We start from the raw sequence: 26550 nt of genomic DNA, 5'->3' as shown, positions 1-26550 counted from the left end.
CTTTTTTCTTAATTAAAAAAAATTTTTTTTTGCCACCCTGCGCAGTGTGCAGGGTCTCAGTTCCCCAACCTGGGACTGAACTTGGGCCACGACAGTTAAAGTGCTGAATCCTAACCACTAGACCACCAGGGAATTCCAATTCCTGGCTTTTTTCAGTCTGGTTGAATTCCTCTTCAAAGTTTCCCAAAATTCATTTCCTGCCTAAGTCAGTCAAAGTTTGTTCTTGTTCCTTAGAACTAAAAGGCACTATGAGATGAGCTGCTTTGCTATGGAATGGTCAGTACTTCCTCAGGCAGAAGTCCTATTGAGGAAAGAGTCACCCCGAGTTGCACTCTGGGTGAAGAAAGCTGAGCACCAAAGAATTGATGCTTTTGAACTGTGGTGTTGGAGAAGACTCTTGAGAGTCCCTTGGACTGCAAGGAGATCCAACCAGTCCATTCTGAAGGAGATCAGCCCTGGGTGTTCCTTGGAAGGAATGATGCTAAAGCTGAAACTCCAGTACTTTGGCCACCTCGTGCAAAGAGTTGACTCATTGGAAAAGACTCTGATGCTGGGAGGGATTGGGGGCAGGAGGAGAAGGGGACGACAGAGGATGAGATGGTTGGATGGCATCACTGACTCGATGGACGTGAGTTTGAGTGGACTCTGGGAGTTGGTGATGGACAGGGAGGCCTGGCGTGCTGCGATTCATGGGGTCACTAAGAGTCAGACACGACTGAGTGACTGAACTGAAGGAAAAACACTGAGTCAACAAGGAATGTAAAGCACCAAAGTAACGCTCGGTTGGGATGAGGAAGCCTCTATCTGTTCATGTTCAAGTAATAGCAGCCACAGAAGAAACCTTGTGCTAAGATCTCTTCTTTCAGTTGCTACCATTGGACATGTTGCATATGTTGCTATCCTTTTGGGCCAGTAACATTCGATGAGATTTTATTTTCAGAAAAAAAGGCAGGATTCATTTCAGTCTGTCCAGCACATCACAAAAACAAGGATTTTTTAAAAAAATCAAGAAATTTCACCTTTGTCTGTGAAAGTCAGGCTACGCTGTTACATTCAGCCAAGATTCTAAGCATACAAATATCATTAAGTCTACATTATTCACCAGTACCCACAAGAAAAAGGCAAAACTTTGTCCTCCTGAAAAGGTGGGCACTGTTTAGCAAACGGATAATGCTTCTGAAAGCCTCAGCATTTGTGATGATGCTAATAGCCCTTACCAATGTATTTTACACAATCTGTGCTGACTCAGCTAGGAGCCTACTGGCTGTGTGTTGGCAGGTAAAACATCCCTGCAGACCTGTTACTGTTCATGATGACATTTGGAACTTTCAAATCCTAACCCCAAAGGCCCCTCCTGTTCCATTAACACATTATACATGCACACATGAAGAGTGTTCCTACCAGGAACAGTTAAGATAAGCATACTTAATAACTGCAAGTCACATGTAATATGAACATAGAACATTGTCACATGAACATAGAATATTCAAATGTTTAGTTTTTAACTGTGTGTGACAAAGCCAAGACAGCCTACCATGTCAACAGAAAAGGTAGGGAGTGGAAGGAATAGTTTTAACACACTGTTCATTTATGCTACTGAGTTTTTCTAGCAAAAGACAGCAAAGCCAATACAAAATTTGAGAGACAGAGGAAAACAGATTTGAGCCACTGGTACCTCTTCGAAGACAAACCTTGTGTTTCCATGCCCTGACATCTGGAAAGCTTACCTCCTTCCCAGGCAACTGAGAATACAAGTCATTCCCACTACTCTTCTTTAAGAATTTCATTGTCCCTCACTGACAGCCCACATATGAAAGATGCATCATGCCTCCCTGGCAATACAGGGGCCATGAAAGGCGAGCATAAAGCATTCCTTGTGAGAGAGACTGCTGAAAAGGAGCCCCCTGCCCCAGCTACCCCAAAAAAGTACTGATCACACTAATTACATCCCAGGAACCAGAGGGAAACGTCTGAGGATTGCAGAGCAGCTCCTCAAGCTGTCCCTGCAAAGCTGACCCCACAAAGTGCAGAGTAAGAACCATGTCATCTCACTCAAATTACACGCGGTTCACTCTTAACTTTTTTCAACTCAAACAGGTCTTCTCTGCCAAGAGGACTGGTCTTCAGAGTCTTTCTGAGTTCCTCTATTATTCAAGTTGCTCAAGCTAGTTTTAGTCTCTCCCAACAGGGAAAGACTAAACAGGATCCAGTTGGAAAATAAAAAGCCTTTGGAACACAGCATCACACGAAGGAAGGAATAGATAGAAACAGGATATTCAGGAGAAGCCCTCCTGGCATAGATTTAGCGATAAAAGTGGCAGACTGCCTCCAGCAGCAGGGTGAGCAGCAGCAGCATCTTCTCGGATACGCTCCTCCCGCCACTTTTGTTACACAGGTTCTTCTGGCAGCAGTCATAGTGGAGCTCCTTCTCCCCTAAGGCTTTTGCAATGAACTCAAAACTGCATTCTTCGTACTTCCAACACTGGTGGTAAAATTTTAGCGGCACTGTGGGGAAACACATGCATACAAGGGTAAGCAATCAAGCAGGTAAAGCTCTATACCTGTCTTTGAATTCTCATATCTGGCTAAAAAGATGCAGGATCCAGCTCTGAATGGAACTTCTCCATGAAACCAGAGTCTCAGCAGAGCCAGTACAGTGGTGTGTGCATAGCAGGCAACAGGTGATCATACTAATGTTCAAGATTTACCAAGATTTTTAAATGCATGCCTGATTTGGCAATCCCACTTCTAGGATTTACTCTCTGAATGAAAAAGGGTTAAGATACATGCTCAAGAATGGTCATCGCACTACTATCTGTAGCAGCAAGAAACTAAAAGACAGTCTGTTAATAAAAAAAAGCACCTGAATAAATTATGGTAGCGGTTCCACACAACAAAGCTCCATGCAGATAAGGTATGTCATAGGACTGTGTGTTGACATGGGGAGTTTTAGTTTCTTTAAAAAAAAAAAAAATGCAGAAAAAATAGATAAATTGGACTTCATCAAGATTAAAAACTTTAGTGCTTCAAATAGTTAAAGAACACTTTAAAAAATTAAAAAGACAAAACCCACAAAAGGAAGAAAATGTTTACAAATCACACATCCGAGAAGAATGAAATACAACTGAATAATAAAAAGACAACCCAATTAAAAAATGGGCAAAGGATATAGATACTTCAAAGATATACAAATGACCAATAAGTGCATGAAAAGACGCTCAATATCATTAGTCATTAAGAAAATACAAATCAAAACCGCAATGAATATCAATTCATATCAACTAGGGTGGCTGTAATCAAGAAATTGGAAAATAATTTGTGTCATGGAATATTAGAACCCTCATATATTGCTTGTGGAAAGGTAAAATGGTGCAGATATCTCAGAAAAGTCTAGTATTTCCTCAAAAGGTTAAAAATAGTTTCCATATGACCTAGTAATTCTACTTCTAGGTAAATACATCACCCAAGAGAACTGAAAACTATGTTCACACAAAAGCTTATAGACCAATGTTCATAGCAGCATTATTCAAAACAGCTAAAAGGTGGAAACAAACCCAGATGTCCATTAACTGATGAACGGATAAACAAAATGTGGTATATCCACCTAATGGAATATTATTTGGCCATAAAAAGGAATAAGGTACTGTGATATATCCAATAACATGGGCGAATCTTAAGAACCTCATGCTCAGTGATAGGAGCCAGTCGCAGAGGACCACATTTTATGTTTCAGTTAACATCCAGAACAAGCAAATCCATGGAGCTAGAAAGTAGACTAGTAGCTGCCAGGGTGTGTGGGGAGGAGAAATGGACAGTGACTGCTAATAGGTATGGGGCTTCCTTTTGGGACCACAACAGTGTTGTGAAATTAGATAGTGGTGACAGTCATACAGACTTGTGAATATACTAAAGACCACTGACTTATATACTTTAAAATGAACTTTGGAACTGAGATATGTGAATCACATCTCAAGAGAAAAAAGCCTAGATGCAGAGCAATATGTAGAATGTGGTCCACTTCTATAAAGCATATGTGTGGGGCTAAATACATTAATTTTCTCTGGAAGGATTCCCAAGGAATTTAACAGTGTTACCTTCACAGACTACTATCTTCCATTTATCTGTTATATGTGGATTGAGATTTAAAATAAAGTCACTGGATGAATTTATTTCCAAAATATTTTAACTTCCTTTAAAAATCATTAGACTATTCAGTAACACAGGAAAAACTTTCCAAAAGAATATGCAGTTGTGGTGCTAATTTTTGCACAACAAAGGAAAATAAAGGCCAAAAGTATATATGCCAAGTATCTTCTAGTGGCATATGTAATTAAATAAACTATGTTAAGTGAAGAAAAAAAAGTGTTGAGAGAGAAGAATTATGTTAGATTTTCCTCTTCAAAAGTTACATTATGTGCTAGATGCTAGGGACACACAGATATATCAATAGAAGGCTGGTGCTTGCCCTGGTATCATTTTCTTTTCTTCTGCGTTGGAAAGATAAAAAATACAGATGCCTATTTTTTTTACGTAAGCCTTGTAAGTAATTTATCCAACTGCACTCACAGCTCAGAGCAAAAACCCCTAAGTTAATAACTGCAGCATAACTGTTCTGTACTCCCCTTCAGAGATGAGGTGCTGGCCTGGATTTTAATGAAGTTTGGTCAAGTGGAGGCCAGAACAAGTGTTCCAGTGACTCTGCTTATTTGGATCATAAGCATTTAAGAGGCTGCTTCTAACACTGTGCTAAAAATACTGTTGAATAGGACAAGTTACTGCCTTACATAATAATAATCAGACACTGGAACCAGGAAGGCATTAAAGCCACCAGAATGCTAATCTGGGAAGCTTAACAGCTTGAGGAGGGCAGATTAATTTTGTCATAATTATTAATAAATTAGTCATTTATTAATAACTGCTACCGATTAATCACATACTACCTGTCCTGCAGTGAGCCAAGCATTTTACTTGAATGATCTTATCTGCATAATAACCTTACAAGAGAGAGCTTCTCACCAAAGCCACGATCAGAATGACCCGAGTAAAAGTGGATTACATCAGTCATTGGAATGTTGAAGTTCTCTCTCTGAGCACAGCCTCTCTACCCTTTTTTGAAGATTTGGTTCAAGTCTGCTTTTACCAAGCAATAGCCCCCAATTGCCTTAGGGACCCTTAAGTATGTCCCTTATCTGAAAGGCCATTTCAGCAATGACTGCTTGACACTGTCATCAGAGGCTCTGCCAGACTCCAAGTACATGGTTTATACTTCCAGGACCTAGCCAGGATGCCAGTAAACAGTGGCTGAATTAATACCTATCTGTCTCTCTTCTAGACGGCATCTGCATAGCACTATCATATACATTTCTCCTCTAACTGCCCTACTGACCTTGGGAGATAAGTATTCCCATTTCACAGTCTGAGGGTGAAATGTGGTTAAATAATTTCTAATGTACGCTTGGCCTTTGACTCATGTTTATGACAATATGCACTCTGTGTCTCCCAAGCTGATGTCAGAGCTGGAGGGGGATTTAGATGCTCTGTTAGTATCTGCCTAACTGTAAGGTCTGAGTATCTATATTTCAAGAACTGCTGCTACCACATGTCTAGCTGAAATTTTGGGACATATGTTCATGAGAAGAAGAAAATTATTACTTAAGATTCACATCATCCTTAAAAAAAATTGTATTTTAGAGTTTTAGATTCACAGCAAAATTGAGCAGAGTTCCTATATAGCCCCAATACCCCCAGCCACAACCCTAAACAACCTCCCTCACTATTAACATCTCCAACACCTCCATTTGTTGCAACTGATGTCATCATGATCACCCAAAGTCCATAAATTACATTTAGGTTCACTCTGGGTGTTGTACATTCTCTGGGGTTTGACAAAACATACGACATGTATCCATCACTATAGTATACTGGTTGCCCTAAAAATCCTGTGCTCCACCTATTTATCCTCTCTCCTCCCCACTTAACCCCTGGCAGTCACTGTCCTTTTTATGATCTCCTTAGTTTGCCTTTTCTGAAATATGTCGTTGGAATGATAACTGTACTTAGCCTTCCCAAAGTGACTTCTTTCAGTCAGAAATATGCAGTTTGCTTCATGTCTTGTCATGGATTGATACCTCATTTCTTTTTAGTCCATTCTCTGGACATACCACCATTTACTTATCCATTCACCAAGTTTGGGCAATTACGAATAAAGCTGCTGTAAACATCCATGTGCAGGTTTTTGTATGGACCTAAGTTTTTAACTCATTTGGGTAATGAAGTCAAGGAATGCAATTGTTGAATCTATGGTGAGGATACGTTTCGTTTTTTTAAGGAACTGCCAAATGGTCTGTACCAATTTACATTCCCAGCAGCAGTGAATGAGAGCTCTGGGAGCTCCACGCCCTCACTGGTATCTGGTGTGGTCGGTGATTTACATCCTGGCACTTCTAACAGACGTGCCTCACTGTTTACATTAACTGTTTTTAAAAGTGTAACAGTTCATTAGAAGATGAGTAAATTCTGGGGATCTAATGTACAGCATGGTGACTATAGTTAATAATGTGCTTAGCTGCTCAGTCTTGTCCCACTCTTTGCGACCCATGGACTGTAGCCCGCCAGGCTCCTCTGCCCATGGGATTCTCCAGGCAAGAATACAGGAGTGGGTTGCCATGCCCTCCTCCAAGGGATCTTCACAACCCAGGGACTGAACCCAGGTCTCCCATATTGCAGGCAGACTCTTTACCATCTGAGCCACCAGGGAAGCCCATGAATACTAAAGTGGGTAGCCCATTCCTTCTCCAGGGGACCTTCCCGACCCAGGAATCAAACTGGGGTCTCCTGCATTGCAGGCGGATTCTTTACCAGGGAGTTAATAATACTAGATTGTCTATTCAAAACTTGCTTAAGAGAATAGATCTTAAGTGTTCTCATCATACACAAAAAGGTAATAATGGGAGGGGGTGAATGTATTAATTAGATTGTGGTAATCATTTCATACTTTAAATATATACAGTTTTTATTTGTCAATTATACTTCAATAATGTTGGAAAACAATTAAAATGAAAGGTTAACCATTTAGGTAGGAAACAATAGGATTAGAGAGCTGGAAAAAAGATTTCAATTTCACTCTACTTCCCTCATCCCTTCTCTCCACCTCTACCATCCAACATACCCATTTCGTCAATAAAAAAACACAGGCAGGAAGAACTTACTGCTGGCAGGACAGAGATCTGAGCTCAAAGCTTCTAACTGCTAATCTAATACTTACTCTACACATAATACTGCCTTTATTATCTCATTGGGAAATTATACTTTTTGTTGTGGGGGTCCAAGAGACAGATGATCAGGGTTAAGAAGTAGGTCTCTGTGTTTGCAGATAACTGGTGCTCAAATATTTGTGGAGTGAATGGCTGTTCTCTCTGGGGGCCTCACTGTGCTTCCTACATTAGCTATGAATCAACATGGTCTTCCAGGTGAGGCAGAGGAACTGGCTCCCTAAAGAAACAAGGACCTCACAAGCAAGCCTTGGAATTAGAGCTGCATTCCAGGAACTAGTACCAAAATCAAGAGATACTCCTATTATTTACACAGGAGAATTCTAATTCATCCTGACTTACTCACGGATTTTTCCTTTTTGGGGGAATGAATCTCCCCCTTCTTTCTATCAGGTTTTTCTGAGCTTGTGGGTCTTCCAAAACTTTTCTGAGTTTACCTGATGTGCTCAGCATTCTTTGAAGGATGCTGGGAAGAATCTGCATAGAGAGTGTGAGTGAACGAACTTGAAGGGTGTTTTTATTTTTATCTCTTAAGAGATGGAAGTTGGGGGGTTTACCTTGTACACTCACTAAGCAGACCCTGAAACAGCCGCTCCTCACTTCACAGTATCTTTTCTACATGTCAATTCAATCCAGAACCACACCCAGCGAGAGTAGAGGGTATGATGTGGTTGGTTTCTTGCCTCTGCCTACCATTTCCTAAATTCTGCTTCAATAGGATTTATGGAGGAGGCAATTCCATAGTCTAACCAATTTGCAAAATGCAGATTTGACAGAACTTGTCAACGCAGGCCATTCCCCATCCCAAGCCCGTGAGTGCCTTGCTCTCTGAGGCCACTGAGCCTCGGTACCTGCTTTGCCTTTCTTTGGAACACCCTTCCCTGCTTAGTCCTCCTACTTCTATTTGTCCACTGAGCTCAGCTTGAGTCCCCTTAGGACTCTGCATATATTAAATTCCCCCCAGAATGATACACGAGTATAAGTAAATAAAGACATCTGTGACAGCTACACAAGCCTCTCACAATTTTCATTGTCTCCTTTCTTCATCTTTGTATCTCGAGCTCCTAGCTCAGGCTCTAGCACACGGCAGGCTCTCAAAAGTTTAGGAGGCAGCCAGTGTAGGTGTTATGAGAACAAGTGTTGGAATTGGATGGATTTCCATGTTCAAATCCTGAGCTGGTTTCCTTGACCTTAGCATGTTGCTTAATCTGAATCTCAGTCTCCTTGTTTACCAAATGGGAATAAAACATTAAACCAAGTGGTAGATGGAAAGCATTAAATTAAAAAAAAAAATGGAAAAACAAAACAAAAACAAATGGAAAATGTTTAGTGTCATATGCAACTGGTGCTATTAAATGGTAGCTATTACTTATTGAATACAAGTCTAACAAAAAAGAAGGTGGCACGGATTTTTCCCCAGGCTCTCTTCAACCCATTACACTCGGGCAGAGAGGGGAGGGGGAGGCTCTTACCAGCCTTAACGAAGAGACAAGCATCTTGATTATGTGAACAATTGACGACTGAAGTGCAGTTAACTTGGTTAATACAGCTGTAGCACTGCAGGCTGTGACCTAGAACCAGGAAGAATGACCGTCAGGACCTGGTAGATAAGCAGTGCAGAAGCAAGCCCACCATCTCCAGTAGTGCGGGTCAGAGGTCGGCAACCCACAGTGGGATGCCTTCCCACACAAACCTGCAGCAGACACATTTTTCGAAGTTCAGACTACAGTTCCAGCAGTGGTTTTACCGGACTCTGTGGTATGTGCAAAGGTAATGTCCAGGTTTCAAAACCCATTTAACTGTGCAACTGAGAAGCTTTCTCCTACTTTCAACCAAAAGTGATTAATCTGCAATGTTAATAACAGGTTGAAAGGAACCCATCAAAAGGATAAACAGAATTCCATAAAAACTTCTGAAGAACAGTTATGCTCTGACATCACATTCTCATGGACTGATCATCAGTATTTGGTAGTACCTATCTGATCTGATCTGTGTGAAAAGACATGTTCCAAGATGAAATACATTAAATCTATTACAAATCAGTATCAACACATGAACATTCGCAACTCATTTGATAGGGAACACTAATTTTTGAATCAGAGTAAGCAAAATGTTATTCTCCCAGAAAGAATTCCACTTTTATTAGTAGGGCTGTATCATAAAAAATTGTACTCAATTATTAATTTTTGAATCGTCAATTAAAAACTTACAGAAACTTGTTTTCTCTCTTATTTATACAAAAGCCTACAAAATACCCTTGGTTTTTGTCTCTTGGCCTGCAAAGCCTAAAATATTTACTACCTGGCCCTCTACAGAACAAGTCTGATGGCCTCCGGGATAAGGCATCCTCAGTGTGGCTGTTCCCTGCTAAGGGACTAGCCCATCACCAAAGCAAACACAGCCAAGGGACAGGCAGCAGCCGTGTATCTTAAACTCACAGGGGTGAGCAGGCATTGCATAGCGACACTGAACATAAGGGCTGGTTCATATCAGAAGCAAATGCCTCTGGTTCCCCAATTTGAAAAATGACCACCACTCCCATTCCGGTCTTAGGATTCCTCTTTGGTGGCTACACTTCAAGTTTCACTGAATTATTTTCCCTTTGTTTTATGTCCCTTTGTGACAGGACAAAGATGAGCCATATTCCACATTTGCCATGTAATCAGTATTTGGCAGTACCCATATGTATGAGAAGACATTTTCAAAGATGAAATATGTAAAGTGTCATAGAAGAATGGCATGGTGAAACCAAGACCAAAATGTGGGTTTTAGCACCCCAGAGCTGACTTTTAGTCCTAAGGCTGTAGCCTGGGTTTATCACCAGGGAGAAGAATTTTCAGAAGGCCAGAAGAAAGCGGCTCCTCACTTTCTGAGCACAGTCAGGAGTGATGCTATGCTATGCTAAGTCACTTCAGTCGTGTCCGACTCTGTGTGACCCCAGAGATGGCAGCACACCAGGCTCCCCCGTCCCTGGGATTCTCCAGGCAAGAACACTGGAGTGGGTTGCCATTTCCTTCTCCAATGCATGAAAGTGAAAAGAGAAAGTGAAGTCGCTCAGTCGTGTCCGACTCCTAGCGACCCCATGGACTGCAGCCCACCAGGCTCCTCCACCCATGGGATTTTCCAGGCAAGTGTACTGGAGTGGGGTGCCATTGCCTTCTCCTAGTCAGGAGTGAAGCTCTCTATAAACATCTTAAATGACCACGTCTGTCTTCACAGGTGTGAAATCCCAACTAGCAGAGGACCCTCTGATTTGTGAAGGTTCCAGGTTAAACTTTGAAATATCAGCCCCCCAAACCCCCTCCTCCTCCATTTTGTTTGCAAATGATAAGACAGATGTCTGGAGAGGAGGAATGACCCCATCAAGAACACTCAGAGCACTGCATGCAGCAGAGATGACGCCAGTCCCTGGGTCCGGGGCCGGGCTCTGCTGGCCCCCTCTGCCTCTGCTCTGCCAGGCTCAGTGCTTGCCACGCCTGCGTGAGAGGGGAGTCACCGTGAGAAGGGACAAAGATGCCAATTTTCAACAATCTTTCCCTGCTCCAGAAGTGTGTCCACCTGGTAAGAGGAAAGAGTTTAGAGGGAGAGGATACTCTTGCCTGGCTATCTGAGAGGGCCATTTGGAAAGGCTGCCCATGGGAGTACAGTTTCTCCTGGCTACAGCCAGAGTTCATTTGGCTTCTTGACAAACCTTCGGACAGAGGAAAGAGAGCTCACCTTTGGAACTTCTGTGAGGCAGAAATATTCACAGCTAACACTGTGTTCAAATATTTAAACTTTCAGTCTTCAGAGAACTGCTGTTAAGAGGCAGGCTTAAGGACTGCCATCCCCATTAAACTAAGATGTTAACTAACTTGTCAAAAGGCAGACAGCCCTTAAGAGGAGAGCTGGGACTTACACCTACACGGTCAGTTCTGAAGCCCATGCTTGGTTTATTTACCATGATGTTCTTCTAACCATCCTGAGTGAAAAAGAGAAGGAACCAACCATAATCATGGAGAAAACCAGGCCAGGGGCAAGCAATAAGTCAGAGGATGGTTGTTTGATATTCCAGCCACTTAACCAGGGTGAAGTGGATATTCTTCACACTCCAACTCCCTCGGGAAGGACCTAAGTGCCCCCAAGACCTGTCACAGAATGGCTAATGGCACCAAACCCAAGCTCCATAAACAAATGTAGACTGTTGGAAAGAGGGTGTGACCAGGTTATTCTTTTAAGACTTTTTTGATGTGGATCATTTTTAAAGTCTTTATTGAATCCGTTACAATACTGCTGCTGTTTTATGCTTTGGTTTTTTGGCTATGAGGCAAGTGGAATCTTAACTTCCCAACAGGGATTGAATCTACACCGCCTGTATTGGAAGGCGAAGTCTTAACCACTGGACCACCAGGGAGGTCCCCCAAGCTATTCTTATTACAGAAAATTCACTGGGTAGAACTGTGACAATAATGTATGTTGTAACACAGTGACTATATTACGCACCACCTTGGCTAAGATCAACAGTGGGGAGGAGGGCGGGGAGGTCATGACTTCTGCTCCAACGTGACCTTGGGCTAACTTCTTTGCTTCAGTTTCCTCAACTGTAAAACGGGCCTAACAGCGCTGAGCCCTCAGGGGATGGCTAAGGATTAAATGACATAGGGTCTGGTACATAGTAAGTGTTCACCGTATGGAAGCTGCTAACGCTGTAAGCTCTGACATGCTCCAACACACAGATGACTCTGTACTGTTCACTACACGGCTACTTTCTTTTCCGTCTCCTATCCCTGCTCCTCAAAAAAAAAAAAAATAGTAATAATTTTTTTGTTGTAACATGACAGAGGCAGAAAATGACCTCTGATTTTTATAATGAAGCAAAGTAAACACAGGTGTTCCTACTGTTAGAGGTAATGAGTATCTCCAGGAGGGGGGAAGGGGTAGGCTGGCGAAGGAAATAGGTGCAGACACTTTGATGAAAGGCTTATTTGGGTTTGAACTGTGCCTGCAGCGCTTCAGTGCGATATTTTACAAACCATTTCTTTAGGCCTCAGTCTTGTCATCTGGAAAGTGGCAATAAACAGCCCCTGCTCCATAGGATGGATATGAGGATTAAATAAGTAGATAGTGTTAAGATGCTGAGAACAGTGATTGGCTCATGAATGCTGTGGGCAGCAGCTACTGCTGCTATAACCACAGTACCCTCGGCCACAGCAGTGTCACATGGGAGCGCCCGGGGTGGCCGCTGAGCTCAGCACTCTGGGTCGGCAGCCCTGGCTGCTGGCAGTGCGAGGGGTGAAACTTAAGAGGCTGTGTGTAATCTCTTCCCCACAAAAGCAGCTCTGTCACCCAGGATGAACTGTAACTCAGGAAGGGGCTTCGCCGAGGGCAGGGCTGTAACATAGGAAGGAGCAGTCATATCACCCTGGACCTGTAACACTGATGGCCAAAGAACCGAAGCCTGGCCCGGGTCTGTGGCACCAGCTTGGTCATCCTGAAGCCTAAGAAAAAGTTAGGGTGGAAGCAACCTACATGACCCAGATCCAAGTCCCTCTGGACCACTCACCGAGTTGGCAGAGGACAGCCAGGAACAGGAGCCCAAGCACGATGTACCCTCCTTTGCTTGCCATTGCGACCAGCTACAGAACCTGGGAGGAAGGAACACAAAGCATTGTCACAAACCAACAGGTGATTGCCGGAAGGCCTGGGGGCTTCCGGAAACACAGGAAGTAGAGAGCAGACGGAGAAAACAGGGAACCTCAGTGCCAGGGGCCCTGAACCAAGTGTGTTCTTTGTGGGGGCAGTCCTCGGCCCCTCCGCAGTCAAAGACCTCAGCTTGCTGAAGAAATGCTGTCAGGCCTGGTGGGAGAGGTGGCTGCAGGGAGACATAGCACACAGGGCCCACCCCAGCCCTCACCCACAGTAGCCGTGCACCTTTGCAGGAACTCAGTCCCTCTGAGCCTCAGTGTTCATGACTGAGCAGTGGGACAGCACTGTCTCCTCCATCAGGGGCACTGACTCCAATGGTAAAATGTACAGAATACCCAAGGCAGCGCCTGCAATTCGAGCTCTGCAGGCCCCACCTCCAGCTGCTGGCTGAGCTGAGCCCAGCAAGCATCACTTTTCCAGGCCATGCCACTAAGTGCATCACACCAAAGGGGTGACTCTGGGGGACACCAGCAGGCATTCAGTGGCAGAACATGGGGCAAAGGCTTAGTGCACTGAAGCTCTGGCTCCCCACCTTGGTAAGTGTGATGGGGACACCTCCTCCTTTACTCTGAAAAGTAAGGGCAGGTTCCAGGTAACTCTGCTGTCTGGTCCCTATTCCGTTAATGCTTAGAGGTGTGGCAGTGAGCATCAGGGGAGAAGAGGGGAGGGCTGAAATGCCTCAAATCCTCCTTTCACTTGAGAAGGAAGCCAAGCCACAGGGCGGTTTTTAACTTAGCCCAAGTCCCAACCATAAGCAACAGATCTAAGGAGTCTCCCGACCCCATCCCGACTTCCCTGAGCAACAGGGAGGTGATTTCTGCCCCAAACCAGGGTGGCTCCACATTCTACTCTCCTGAGCCCCACAGGCCAGGACCTCTGTCTGGCAAACAGATAGGGTTCTTGGTGGGTGAGCCCTGCCCCACCCCACCCCACCCAGCCCTCCTCTGAGTTGGAGGTGGGTGGTGGGGAGGATGGGACCAGGAAGGGTGTTGCCTAAAGAAGATGATATTGAGGAAGCTCACGCCCAGGAGACAGAAAGGTCATATTCTGATGAATGGGGAAGCAGGAAGAAAATCTAACTGGGTCTGGCCTTTCTTTAAGGCTGAATCACCCTCATTTCCCTCTGGGGTCTTCAAAACCTACCATAGCCTATATGCCCACTCCCACCAGGCTGACCCTCCCCGGGGGGCAGCTGCCCAACACCCCAGTGCAGGGAGGATCTAAGGCTGCCCAAGGCTAGTGGTCATAAGCTCAGACCCGGACATACTAAAGCCCAGCTCTCCCACAGCTACCGAGCCTCATTGTCTCATCTATACGTGGGTTCTTCCCCACATGGGGAGATGTAAGATAAAACCAGATAACTATGTGCTTGACACAGTCACAGGAAAGTGGTGGCTATTGCCACTTCCTGCCTCACTCTGCACACACACACACACACACACACACACACACACACCCGCCCCCCACCACCACCACTACTGTAACAGGAGAGAAAGGGGCAGGGCACAACTTTTGAAAGAATGACATAGCCCAAGGACACAACATAAACTGATTAGAATCAAATGGGACCAAGATGGCAGACAAGACTAGACCTCGATCCTCAACCAGCAAGTGAAACAACACACCCAGAGGTGCCATGTCAGTGCCAGCTCAGTTCAGTCGCTCAGTCGTGTCCAACTCTTTGCGACCCCATGGACTGCAGCACACCAGGCTTCCCTGTCCATCACCAACTCCCAGAGCTTACTCAAGCTCATGTCCATCAAGTTGGTGATGCCATCCAACCATCTCATCCTCTGTCGTCTCCTCCTCCTGCCTTCAATCTGTCCCAGCATCAGGGTCTTTTCAAATGAGTCAGTTCTTCGCATCAGGTGGCCAAAGTACTGAATTTTCAGCTTCAGCATCAGTCCTTCCAATGAATATTCTGGACTGATTTCCTTCAGGATGGACTGGTTGGATCTCCTTGCAGTCCAAGTGTGGTAGGAAAGGAGACCCCTTCCAGGGCCCAAAACTGGGCTCTTGTCTAACACTCGGAAATGAACTGTCCGAGGAAACACATGTGCTGACAGAGCAAGAGATTTTATTGGGAAAGGGCGCCCAGGAGAACCGCTCTGTCACGTGGCTTGCAGTCTCGGGTTTTATGGTGATGGAATCAGTTCCCGGGTTGTCCTTAGCCAATCATTCTGACTCAGAGTCCTTCCTGGTGGTGCATGCCTTGTTCAGCCAAGATGGATGCCAGAGAGGATTCTGGGAGGTGGTTGGACAGGTGGTCTCTCCTTTTGACCTTTCCCGAACTCTTCTGGTTGGTGGAGGCTTACTAGTTCCCTGTTCCTTACCAGGACCTCCTGTCCTAAAACAACTCATGCAAATGGTTACTGTGGTGCCTGGCCAGGGTGGGTGGTTTCAATCAGTGTGCTTCTCCTAACACAAGGGACTCTCAAGAGTCTTCTCCAACACCACAGTTCAAAAGCATCAATTCTTCGGCACTCAGCTTTCTTCACAGTCCAACTCTCACATCCATACATGACCACTGGAAAAACCATAGCCTTGACTAGACGGACCTTTGTTGGCAAAGTAATATCTCTGCTTTTGAATATGCTATCTAGGTTGGTCATAACTTTCCTTCCAAGGAGTAAGCGTCTTTTAATTTCATGGCTGCAGTCACCACCTGCAGTGATTTTGGAGCCCCCCAAAATAAAGTCTGACACTGTTTCCCCATCTATTTGTCACAGAGTAATGGGACTGGATGCCATGATCTTCGTTTTCTGAATGTTGAGCTTTAAGCCAACTTCTTCACTCTCCTCTTTCACTTTCATCAACAGGCTCTTTGGTTCTTCTTCACCTTCTGCCATAAGAGTGGTGTCATCTGCATATCTGAAGTTATTGATATTTCTCTCGGCAATCTTGATTCCAGCTTGTGCTTCAACCAGCCCAGCGTTTCTCATGATGTGCTCTGCATATAAGTTAAATAAGCAGGGTGATAATATACAGCCTTGACGTACTCCTTTTCCTATTTGGAACCAGTCTGTTGTTCCATGTCCAGTTCTAACTGTTGCTTCCTGACCTGCATATAGGTTTCTCAAGAGGCAGGTCAGGTGGTCTGGTATTCCCATCTCTTTCAGAATTTTTCAAAGTTTATTGTGATCCACACAAAGGCTTTGGCATAGTCAGTGAAGCAGAAATAAATGTTTTTCTGGAACTCTCTTGCCTTTTCAATGATCCAGGGTATATTGGCAATTTTGAAGTGGTCAAACAGGAGATGGCAAGAGTGAACATTGACATTTTAGGAATCAAGGAACTAAAATGGACTGGAATGGGTGAATTTAACTCAGATGACCATTATCTACTACTATGGGCAAGAATCCCTTAGAAGAAATGGAGTAGCCATCATAGTCAACAAAAGAGTTCAAAATGTAGTACTTGGATGCAGTCTCAAAAATGACAGAATGATCTCTGTTTGTTTTCAAGGCAAACCATTCAAGATCACAGTAATCCGACTCTATGCCCTGACCAGTAATGCTGAAGAAGCTAAAGTAGAATGGTTCTATGAAGACCTACAAGACCTTCTAAAATTAACACCCTAAAAAGATATCCTTTTCATTATAGAGGACTGGAATGCAAACGAACAAAGTCAAGAGATACCTGGACTAACAGACAAATTTGGCCTTGGAGTACAAAAGGAAGCAGGTCAAAGGCTAATAGAGTTTTGCCAAGAGAATGCATTGGTCATAGCAAAGACCCTCTTCCAACAACACAAGAGAAGCTCTACACATGCACATCACCAGATGGTCAATACCAAAATCAGATTGATTATATTCTTTGCAGCCAATGATGGAGAAGCTCTATACAGTCAGCATAAACAAGACCGGGAGCCGACTGTGGCTCAGATCATGAACTCCTTATTGCCAAATTCAGACTTAAATTGAAGAAAGTAGGGAAAAACACCAGAGCACTCTGGTATGACCTAAATCAAATCCCTTATGTTTATACAGTGGAAGTGAGAAATAGATTCAAGGGATTAGATCTGATAGAGTGCCTGAAGAACTATGGAAGGAGGTTCATAACATTTCCAAGGCACTGTTCAAAGATCAGGGAGTGGGCAGTGGCCCAAATCCTGGAAATCTCCACCCCGTCCCCAAAATGGTTGGAATAATCCTCCCACTCATTAGCATATGAAATTACTCAGCCTATAAAAACTAACCACCCCAAATTTCGGGGAACACTCACCCTCTGCGATAGCCCACATTGTGTCTGCAGAGTGTGTTTCTCTCAGAATCTGAATAAATCTACTTCTTACCTATCATTTTGTCTCACTGAATTCTTTCTGCAATAAGACATCAAGAACCTGAGCTTCGTTAGGTCCTGAAACCATGTACCATGGGTTTTGGCTGGGTTTGAGTCCCAGCACATGAGTTCAAGTCCCAATCTGTGGTAAACGGATTCACAACCACACCCAGACTTTCTGCCCTAAGTCATACAGGCATGTCCATACCTCCTGGCCTCTCCGGGGAGTTCCCCTCTTGTTCCCTGAACCTGAGAGATGGGAGGCACCCTAACAGATCAGGGTCTCTATGTGCTATGCTATGCTATGCTAAGTCACTTCAGTCGTGTCCGACTCTCTGCGACCCCATAGACAGCAGCCTACCAGGCTCCCCCGTCCTTGGGATTCTCCAGGCAAGAGCACTGGAGTGGGTTGCCATTTCCTTCTCCAATGCATGAAAGTGAAGTGGCTCAGTCGTGTCCGACTCTTAGCGACCCCATGGATTGCAGCCTAACAGGCTCCTCCATCCATGGGATTTTCCAAGCAAGAGTACTGGAGTGGGGTGCCATTGCCTTCTCCTTAACAAATCAGGAAGAGGTCCCAGCCCCTCTGGCTGGCACCCAACGCCCCTGCAGTGCTTTCTGCCTGGAGCCAGATGAGTCAAGTGAACAAATGATAAGTGTTCCCCTATCCCTGGACCTCAGTCAGTGACCCAGGCCCAGCACACCCCAGCTCCCAGCCTGGTTCCTTACACGCAAGGGCGTTTGGGTAGAAAGGATAACTTAACACACTCACACAAGCCTGGGGCTGGGAACAAGTGCTACAAGAGAACAGGAGAGAAAGGCATCCATCAGAGGTTCCCAAAGAGGGAGGCAGGGAGTGTCAGACTCTTCCTAAAAGTTCTGCAATAGCTGCTTCCTCAGGCAGCCCCACCAGAGGAGGAGGGAGGAGGTCACAACCTCTAGGAGACTTCCTTCCAAATGGTCCTTGGCATGAATAGCACCATCAAAACAAATAAACAGGGTGTGGTGCAGAGAACCCACCCTTGATGAAAGGGCTGGAAAAGAGTCGGACATGAACTGAACTGAACTGAAGAAAGGCTTATCTCTTAACAAAAGCAGCAGAAACTGCACAGTGAACTGGTTCAGGGTCAGGCTTTCTCATTGACCGGTGAACAAAGCCTTGGATATTTCTGGCTCTGCCACTTCTTGCTGTGTGTTACTCAACCTCTAGGCCTCCCCTCTGCATCCAGGACACACGGGGATAAGCACACACACTGCACGGCACGGTGCCTGGCCGAAGGAGAGGCCAGGAGGTGTGGACATGCCTGTTTGACTTAGGGCAGGAAGTCTGGGTGTGGTTGTGAATCCATTTACCACAGATTGGGACTTGAACTCATGTGCTGGGACTCAAACCCAGCCAAAACCCATGGTATGTGGTTTTAGGACCTAACAAAGCTCAAGTTCTTGATGTCTCATTGCAGAAAGAATTCAGTGAGAGACAGAGTGATAGGTAAGAAGTAGATTTATTCAGATTCTGAGAGAAGCACACTCTGCAGACACAGACAGAGTGTGGGCCATCACAGAGGGCACAGAGTCATGGGAAGTCATGAGGTTCCCAGAAGAAGAAGCTGGGCAGGGAAGGGGCATTGGGCTGAGAAGAGTGGAGAGGGTAGACAGAAGGTAGCATCAGGTCAGAAAGCTGGACAAACACTCTGGGCTTGGATGAGCAGAGGAGATCGCAGGCCCCAAGCCTAAGGCAGCCCGCAACCATATGGGTTGGATGGGGACTGTCAACAAGATTGAGCTTTAAGTCCACAGGACTGGCTGGGAGTCACAGTGGATGTTTCCATGACTTGGATGCAAGAGGGCAAAGACGGCAGAGAAAGGAAGTGGTCAGTGTGCAGATGCTAACATTGTAGTATTGTTAGGGGAAGCACACTGATTGAAATCGCCCACCCTAGCCAGGCACCATAGTAACCACTTGCATGAGTTGTTTTACGGCAGGAGATTCTGATAAGGAATACGGAACTAATAAGCCACCACCAACCCGAAGAGTTCCGGAAAGGTCGAAAGGAGACACCGCGTGTCCATCCACTTCCGGGAATCCCTCTCGCTAGCATCCATCTTGGCTGAGCGTGCACCACCAGGAAAGACTCTGAATTAGAGTGACTGGCCAAAGACTACCCGGAAACTAATCCCATCACCCGACATTGCGAGCCACGCGGCAGAGCTGTTCTCCTGGGTTCCCTTACCCTAATGCTCTCCACCCGGGTGCCCTTTCCCAATAAAATCTCTTGCTTTGTCAGCACATGTGTCTCCTAGGACAATTCATTTCCGAGTGTTAGACAAGAGCCCAGTTTGGGGCCCTGGAAGGGGTCCGCCTTCCTGCAACAGTATTTGAATCAGAAGTCCAGGTCTTCATTGTTGTTGTTTAGTAGCTAAGTCCTGTCTGTCTTTTTTGCGACCCTATGGACTCTAGCCTGCCAGGCATCTCTGTCCATGGGATTTCCCAGGCAAGAATACTGGAGTGGGTTGCCATTTCCTTCTGGGAATTGAACCTGCATCTCCTGTACTGCAGGTAGATTCTTTACCACTGAGCCACCAGAAAAGACAAAATAGCTGATTGTCTTAAAGCTATTTTATAAATGCCCCTAAAATGCTGACAATAGTTAACACTAAGCAGGATTATTTATGATTTCTTATTTCTTTTCCTGACCCTCTACTCTTTGCCATACTTCCCCAAATATTCTATAAAGAGACAAGCATTGGTTTTATAATCAGAAATAGGAAAATCCACACATTAAAAAAATTTCCTTTTTAGTAGTCATCAATCACTTATCTCGGAGAAGGCTATGGCACCCCACTCCAGTACTCTTGCCTGGAAAATCCCATGGACGGAGGAGCCTGGTGGGCTGCAGTCCGTGGGGTCGCTAAGAGTCGGACACGACTGAGCGACTTCAGTTTCACTTTTCACTTTCATGCATTGGAGAAGGAAATGGCAACCCACTCCAGTGTTCTTGCCTGGAGAATCCCAGAGATGGGGAGCCTGGTGGGCTGCTGTCTATGGGGTCGCACAGAGTCGGACACGACTGAAGCGACTTAGCAGCAGCAGCAGCAGTCACCTATCTTCTGGCAAATCTGTTTCAGCATTAAGAAAGAGAACTGAACCTCAAGGCTTAAAAATCTTCCCCCTAGTAAGTGTAGATCATATGGTAGGTGAACCAACAGAGCTACCATGACTTTTCCAACACACCCAACCAAACACTTAGATGCAAGAAGCATGCAGAAGACCTCATCATGCCTTTCTCAACATTTTAAGACTCATTTAAGCAATGGATTTAATTATTAGAAAGAACCTAAAGTCATTCTGAAAAGGGTCCACAGGATAGGATGGGTGAGCTTACTGGAAGACACCATTTTGCAGTGGTAGAACACATTTGGTGCCGATCTTAGGAAATGTGGAGATTTTTCTGGGTGGCTCTGAAGTTGACTCTAAAAGGGAATTGCTTCAGGGACAAGTCAAATAGGCTTTTCACTAGAAGAATAAGTAACAGTCAAGGATATATAAGCATTGTTTCAAACAGTAAGAATTTGGTAACACACATGTCCAACAAGATGATGAGTAAATTATGGTCCAATTCCATGGTGGGGAACTATACAGCCATGAAAAGTAATAGACATGAAAGGCTATTCACAAGGTATTAAGAAAAAAAAAGCCAGTTTAGCTATAATTTTATTACTTTTTCTTTAAAATACACACATACATACACACACCTTTAAAAAAAAGCTTGGGACATCAACTTTTCCAAACATTTTGGGACATGTGATGAACAGCACGGCAGAATTATGAGCAGCTTATTTATACTTAAATATGTTTTCTTAACAATGAATATTTTTCAGAAAGAGCTCTCAACAAAGAAAATATTTTAATGTACTTCTGTGTCATTTAACTTGCAGCTTAAATTTTTATTTTTCTAACATTCTACCTGATTATTAAAAATACATAACAGCTTTCAAAATTTGCTACATTGAAGTAAAAAGTATTTCCTATATATATGGTCTCCTAGGAATAAAAATAGTTATTTTAGTCACACCCTATATTTGGGGGGGTGAAAAATGAGGCTTTCAGGATTTTCTAGTAGTTCTGAAAGAGAGACCCATATTCTAATCCCACTTTGCTGTCAATTTATATAACCTTAAAGCAGTCAACTCCTTTACTTCAGTTTCTAATTCGTGACGTGATATTGCTTTTATAGAATAATGAAATCTAAGACTTGAGGGTTTTAAAGCTCAATATGGGCTAAAATGTTAATGGCACTTAAAGGAACAAGCAGATAAATGCACACACAATCCTGGGGTTACTCCGTGCTGGCCTCAGACCTCGCCTGGAAATAATATTTTTACAATTAGGTGCCAGATTTCTTAATTTCTTCCAGTTTATCAGGACATCAAAATAAACAGCTGTAAAAGCCAGGAGAAATGGGTGGGAGAAATCAGGGCTGTTCTGTTTGGAAAAGTATGGTCAGAGACAGTAAGCATCTTCAAACACGGTAAGGGCCACCAAGGAAGAGAGGGACAGGTTATTCCATGTAATTTCCAAAGACAGCATTAGGATCAATTAGGGAGGCATTCTGGGCTTCCTAAGAGAAACTGCTCGCTATCACCCCACTTCCTCCTCCCTCCCTGCCATGTGCCAGGCACTCAACAAAGTGTCAGCACAGATGGAAATCAATTTCCTTGGTGAAATATGAAAAACTCTCCATCACTTAGAAATGTTCACATGAAAAGAACACTGATCAGAGATGTTGCAGAAAAGATGCCAGCAGAAAGCAGCAAAGGGTTAAAACTAGAGCTTCTCATTCTACAATAAAAACCAACCCAATCATGATTTATTCATTTCCATCCACCTGAGATGTCAAGGGAAGCTAACAGTAGCAAGGCGGTTTACAAATACAGGCATCCCTAACCGAGTTCCTAAAGATGTTTTGGGTAGCCAGTTTATGGACAGTGCAAGCCTATATTCCATTATTTTACAGAGGAAAACAAAGACACGCAGCTGTCCATCCAAAAACCCCAGCCAGCACCCTCAAATATTTATCTACCTATTTAAACAATCCAAATAAATTTGAACATAAAACATTTAACCCGCCAATGACCCAACAAACTTAAGGAATTCATTGTGGGTATATTTACTCTACAAAGTAAGTTCGGTCCTGACACTTACCCCCCAGTCATCTCCACAGTGACCATTTATGAGCCCATGTAAGCTGAGCAGCTAGACACTGGGGTGCAGTGATTGCTAAACCAGGTAAAGCCCCATCTCAAGAACCTTACAGTCTAGTGGAGGTGGATACCAACTAACACTAGAGACTAGGTAGAAAATAAAATAGGGTACCAGTCCTGGTTCTCTAGCTTCAGTGGGCATCAGACTCATCTGGAGGGCTGTTAAAACAGATTGCTGGGCCTTGCCCCTAGAAGTTCTGATTCTGGAGGTCTTGGGGGGTGCCCAGGAATTAGTATTTCTAATCAGAGACTACACAGACAACTGAAGAAAGAGTGAGAAGGACTTTGCCTACCCATGGGGATTTTGAGGACAGAGCACAGGGGTCACAGCTGAGGCATACATGTGACCTCCAGAAGTGAAGAATGGTCCTCAGCCGACTCTCAGCCAGGAAGTGGCACCTCAGTCCTCCAATCACAAGGACTGTGCCACGCCAACAGCCTGAATGATCAAGGGGACAGCTTCTCTCACACAGTGCCCTCAGAAAGGAACCCAGCCCTGCTGACACCTTGACTTGAACCCAGGGAGGCCCAGGTCAGACTTCTGACAGATGGAATTGTAAGACTAATACATTTGTGTTGTGTTAAGCCACCAGCTTTGTGGCAGTTTGTTTCCACAGTAATAGAAAATGAATACACCAACCTCAGAACTGGTACGTGGCATAACCGCGTTTAAACCCAGGCCTGACTTCTTAACCACAGTTAAACTCTCTGGCGGGGAAACGTCTTGTGAATTCAGCTTCTGAAATAAATTGGTTGAACAGAGGCCACCAGAGAAGAGACTATATGAGGGCAATACTGCCACAAGATTCACAGACTCCCAGGGGCACACTTAGTGTTCCTAGGAGCCTGGAGCCTTGGAGGCTGATGATCTTTAAGGCTAAAGGTACTTTCAAAAATCAAACCCAATGTTCCTATTTTACGGAAATTAATGGAGGCCCTGGGAGATGAAAGTACCTGTCCCAAGGCAACAGGTTAGTTGCAAAGCCACACTGCGTGGATCTTGCTTCTATTTATCAAGGGCCGGTGGTGACGTAGTGGTAAAGAATCCACTTGGCCAATGTGGGCGACGCAAGAGATGTGGGTTCAATCCCTGGGGTGGGAAGATCCCCTGAGGCAGAAAATGGCAACCCGCTCCAGGGTTCTGGGCTGGAAAAATCCATGGACAGAGGAGCCTGGTGGTTTGAAGTCTGTGAGGAAGTCAAGAGTCAGACACATCTGAACACAGCACAGTAGCTCACAAGTAGCTCAAAGTAACACTACCTGGAGGCTAGTAGTGTTGGGGGCTTGGGGCTTTGCCTCTTTATCACCTCGGACACATACAGCCAGGCAAGCTGAGTCACCTACACAGAGATCACTCAGCTCAGAGAAGTAATTACATCAGCAAGTAGAGACAGACAGAAAGCCACCATCATAATGAACAGCCCCTCCCAGCTACTCTTGAGCTCCCACTGCCAGAGACAATCATCTCAGAACTCTCTAAACCCACAAATTTGCTGCTTCCTCAAAAGGAAGGGCCAGTCCTGTGATTTGTTCCAGGAACAAATCTCTAGTTCTTTAAAGAGGGCCCTCATTAGAGGGCCGCCTCACAGCCCTGCCCTTTAAGGTAGTACATGTAAGAGCCAGCTATGAAGGTATTTCACAAAAAATATGGGGCATAAGTAATAACACATCCTGTTTTGGAAAGCCTCAAGCACCTCTGGGCTAGGTTTTGTTTACGGCAGTCTGGTTGGCCCAGAATTTTTAAGGCATTTCTTTTCAAGAACTTGTACCTGCAGCTCTCAAAGCTGAATTCCACTAGACACCTGCTTGCCTCACTCTAATATCCATTTTTATTTGGATTTTATTTTACAAGCTACTCAGCATAGTGGGGTGTTTTCCTTACAGTTCCCTGTTTGAAAACACAGAAGCCATAGTTTCATACATTTGGTCCACAGTCAGGCAATTCCTTTGATCAACATTCTGAACTGTGTGTGCCTTCCCTGGAGAACTGGGAATAAGCTACCCTCAGCGAGGAACATGGGGATATGAACTATTAACAGCCACATTTGTTCTCCACTTATCAGGTGCTACAAATTATCTCATTTAGTTCTTACTACACCCTGGTGGCGCTACTGGTAAAGAATCCACCTGCCAATGCAGGAGACCTAAGAGACTCGGGCTCGATCCTTGGGTCAGAAGATCCCCTGGAGTAGGAAATGGCAACCCACTCCTGTATTCTTGCATGGAGAATTCCATGGACAGAGGAGCCTGGAGGGCTGCAGTCCATGGGGTCGCAGAGTCGGACACGACTGAGCAACTAAACACAACACAGAGTTACTGCAGTTGAGAGTGGTAGGCAGGTCTCCGCTGGGGCCCCCTGGTATCTTTTAAAAGTTGGCCAAGAAGAGGATTTTTAAAAGAATCAGCTGGCCACAGCAAGAGGCACTTTTAAAGTGGACATAAGGCATTACAAGAAGGAAAAAAAGGAAAGCACTGGTCAAAAGCAAAACCGGAGGAAGCCTCCTGCCCCACAGTCTTCACAAGGTGCCAACAGGCCACTCTGCAATTTCAAAGAAGTCACCCAACTACTGCCAGGGTGAGTCACCAATCCCATCTCTTCTTCGTGTGGGTAGCGGGCTAAAGGGGAGAACTCACATGCGTCAGAGGAGAAATACAACGTTACTTGGTACATTTCCAGGATCCATGGAGAAAATCACTACTTAACGTCTCCTTAAAAGTCAGCCGTCAGACTCCAAGAAGGGTGCGGCCCAGGCCGGCCCAAGAAAACCAACATCGTACTTGAAATGTCTAAGTTACGACCCCACCTTACTTTTTAAAATTCAAAATTCAGACCTCCAGGGTAAGAGAAGAATTTCCAGACACTCAGGGATGTGGTTATAACCTCCTTTCAAGGTGCGATCTGATTTGCCTAAATTGCAAGCGCTTCTTTTCAGAATCGAGGTTCGGAAGGTATTCCCGGGGCGGGTGGCGGCGGAATACAGGGTGGGTGGGTGGCGAGGGCGCGCGGAACAGGGAATGCGTCAGCTCCCTTCTCGTTGCAAACAAAAGAAACTGGGAAGCTTATAGGCGCGCCGGGAACCCCCGGCGCCGGGATGCTGCGGGACGCGGGCGGAGGGAAGGACGCGGGCAGAGATAAAGGCGCCGCAGCTCGCCGTCCCCAGCGCGGAGGCCGGCGTGGGGTAAGCGCGCCAGCTGTGACCCTCCAAACCCCTCAGTCCCGCGGCCCAGTTGCTAGAGCAGCGGCTCAAGTGTCTCAGCGCCGGGCTGGGAGCGCGGCTCCGCGAGCCTCCCGACACTCCAACCTTACCTAAAAGCCCCACGCCTCCGCTTCAGCGCCACTGAACATACGACGACAGCCCAGCCCCTCTTTATCGCCTGGGCTGGGAGGGAGGCGAGCCCCGCCCTCGCCCGCCGGCCCCGCCCCCTCCCCGCCGAGCCCCGCCCGCCGCCGAGCTCTGCGCGCCGCAGTGGCCAGGCCAAGGTCACACCGCTGAGCGCAAGCGCGAGGTCCAGGCCACGGTGCAGAAAGACTCATGACCAGGATTAGGTGAAGTTCTTTATGTTAAAAAGCTGAAAACGTAAAGTTTATGATGCCCTTCCTCCTTTCGATTTGTTATTTAAAAAAAAAAATTCCAGGACTTAGGAATTTTCTTTTGTTTACAAAAAAATATAAAAATGTTTTTCAAAATGTTTGCGTGCCCATGCCAAACTCCCATTGGCCAGGCTGCTCTCGGCTCTCGGGCTCTGGTAACCCACAAAGACCCTTCAGCCACAGCCACATCTGGTGCCTTGTGTCTTGTTTGGAAGTGAGATGAAATTTTTGTGGATTTTTTTTGCGGGGACGGAGGGGCGGGGGACGGAGAGCTGCGCAGGGCTTGGTCCACCACACAGCTTGTGGAATCTTAGTTACGCGACAAGAGATGGAACTGGACTCCTGGCAGTGAAAGCATAGAGTCCTAACCACTGGCTCCCAGGGGGATTCCCTTTTGTGATGTTAAGAGCATGTATTAGCCAGTCTGGGACCAGTATCACCATTTAGAATGTTATTTTT

The 26550-nt window shown here is 45.2% G+C and overlaps 1 protein-coding gene across 1 annotated transcript; it reads right to left on the bottom strand.

The window, feature by feature from the left end:
* Positions 1-913: 913 nt before the first annotated feature.
* CD59 (CD59 molecule (CD59 blood group)) lies at positions 914-25888 on the bottom strand. Its single transcript, XM_070383580.1, has 4 exons — positions 25807-25888; positions 12814-12895; positions 8744-8842; positions 914-2505 (listed from the first exon to the last, which is right to left on the bottom strand). The coding sequence occupies exons 2-4, from the start codon at positions 12875-12877 to the stop codon at positions 2303-2305; spliced, it is 366 nt and encodes a 121-aa protein (XP_070239681.1). The 5' UTR covers positions 12878-12895; positions 25807-25888; the 3' UTR covers positions 914-2302.
* Positions 25889-26550: the final 662 nt, after the last annotated feature.

The sequence above is a fragment of the Bos mutus genome, chromosome 15 (assembly GCF_027580195.1).
Source record: "Bos mutus isolate GX-2022 chromosome 15, NWIPB_WYAK_1.1, whole genome shotgun sequence".
In the NCBI taxonomy this organism is placed as follows: Eukaryota; Metazoa; Chordata; class Mammalia; order Artiodactyla; family Bovidae; genus Bos; species Bos mutus.
Note: the sequence above shows the minus strand (reverse complement) of the source record. Positions and strands in the feature narration are given on the sequence as shown.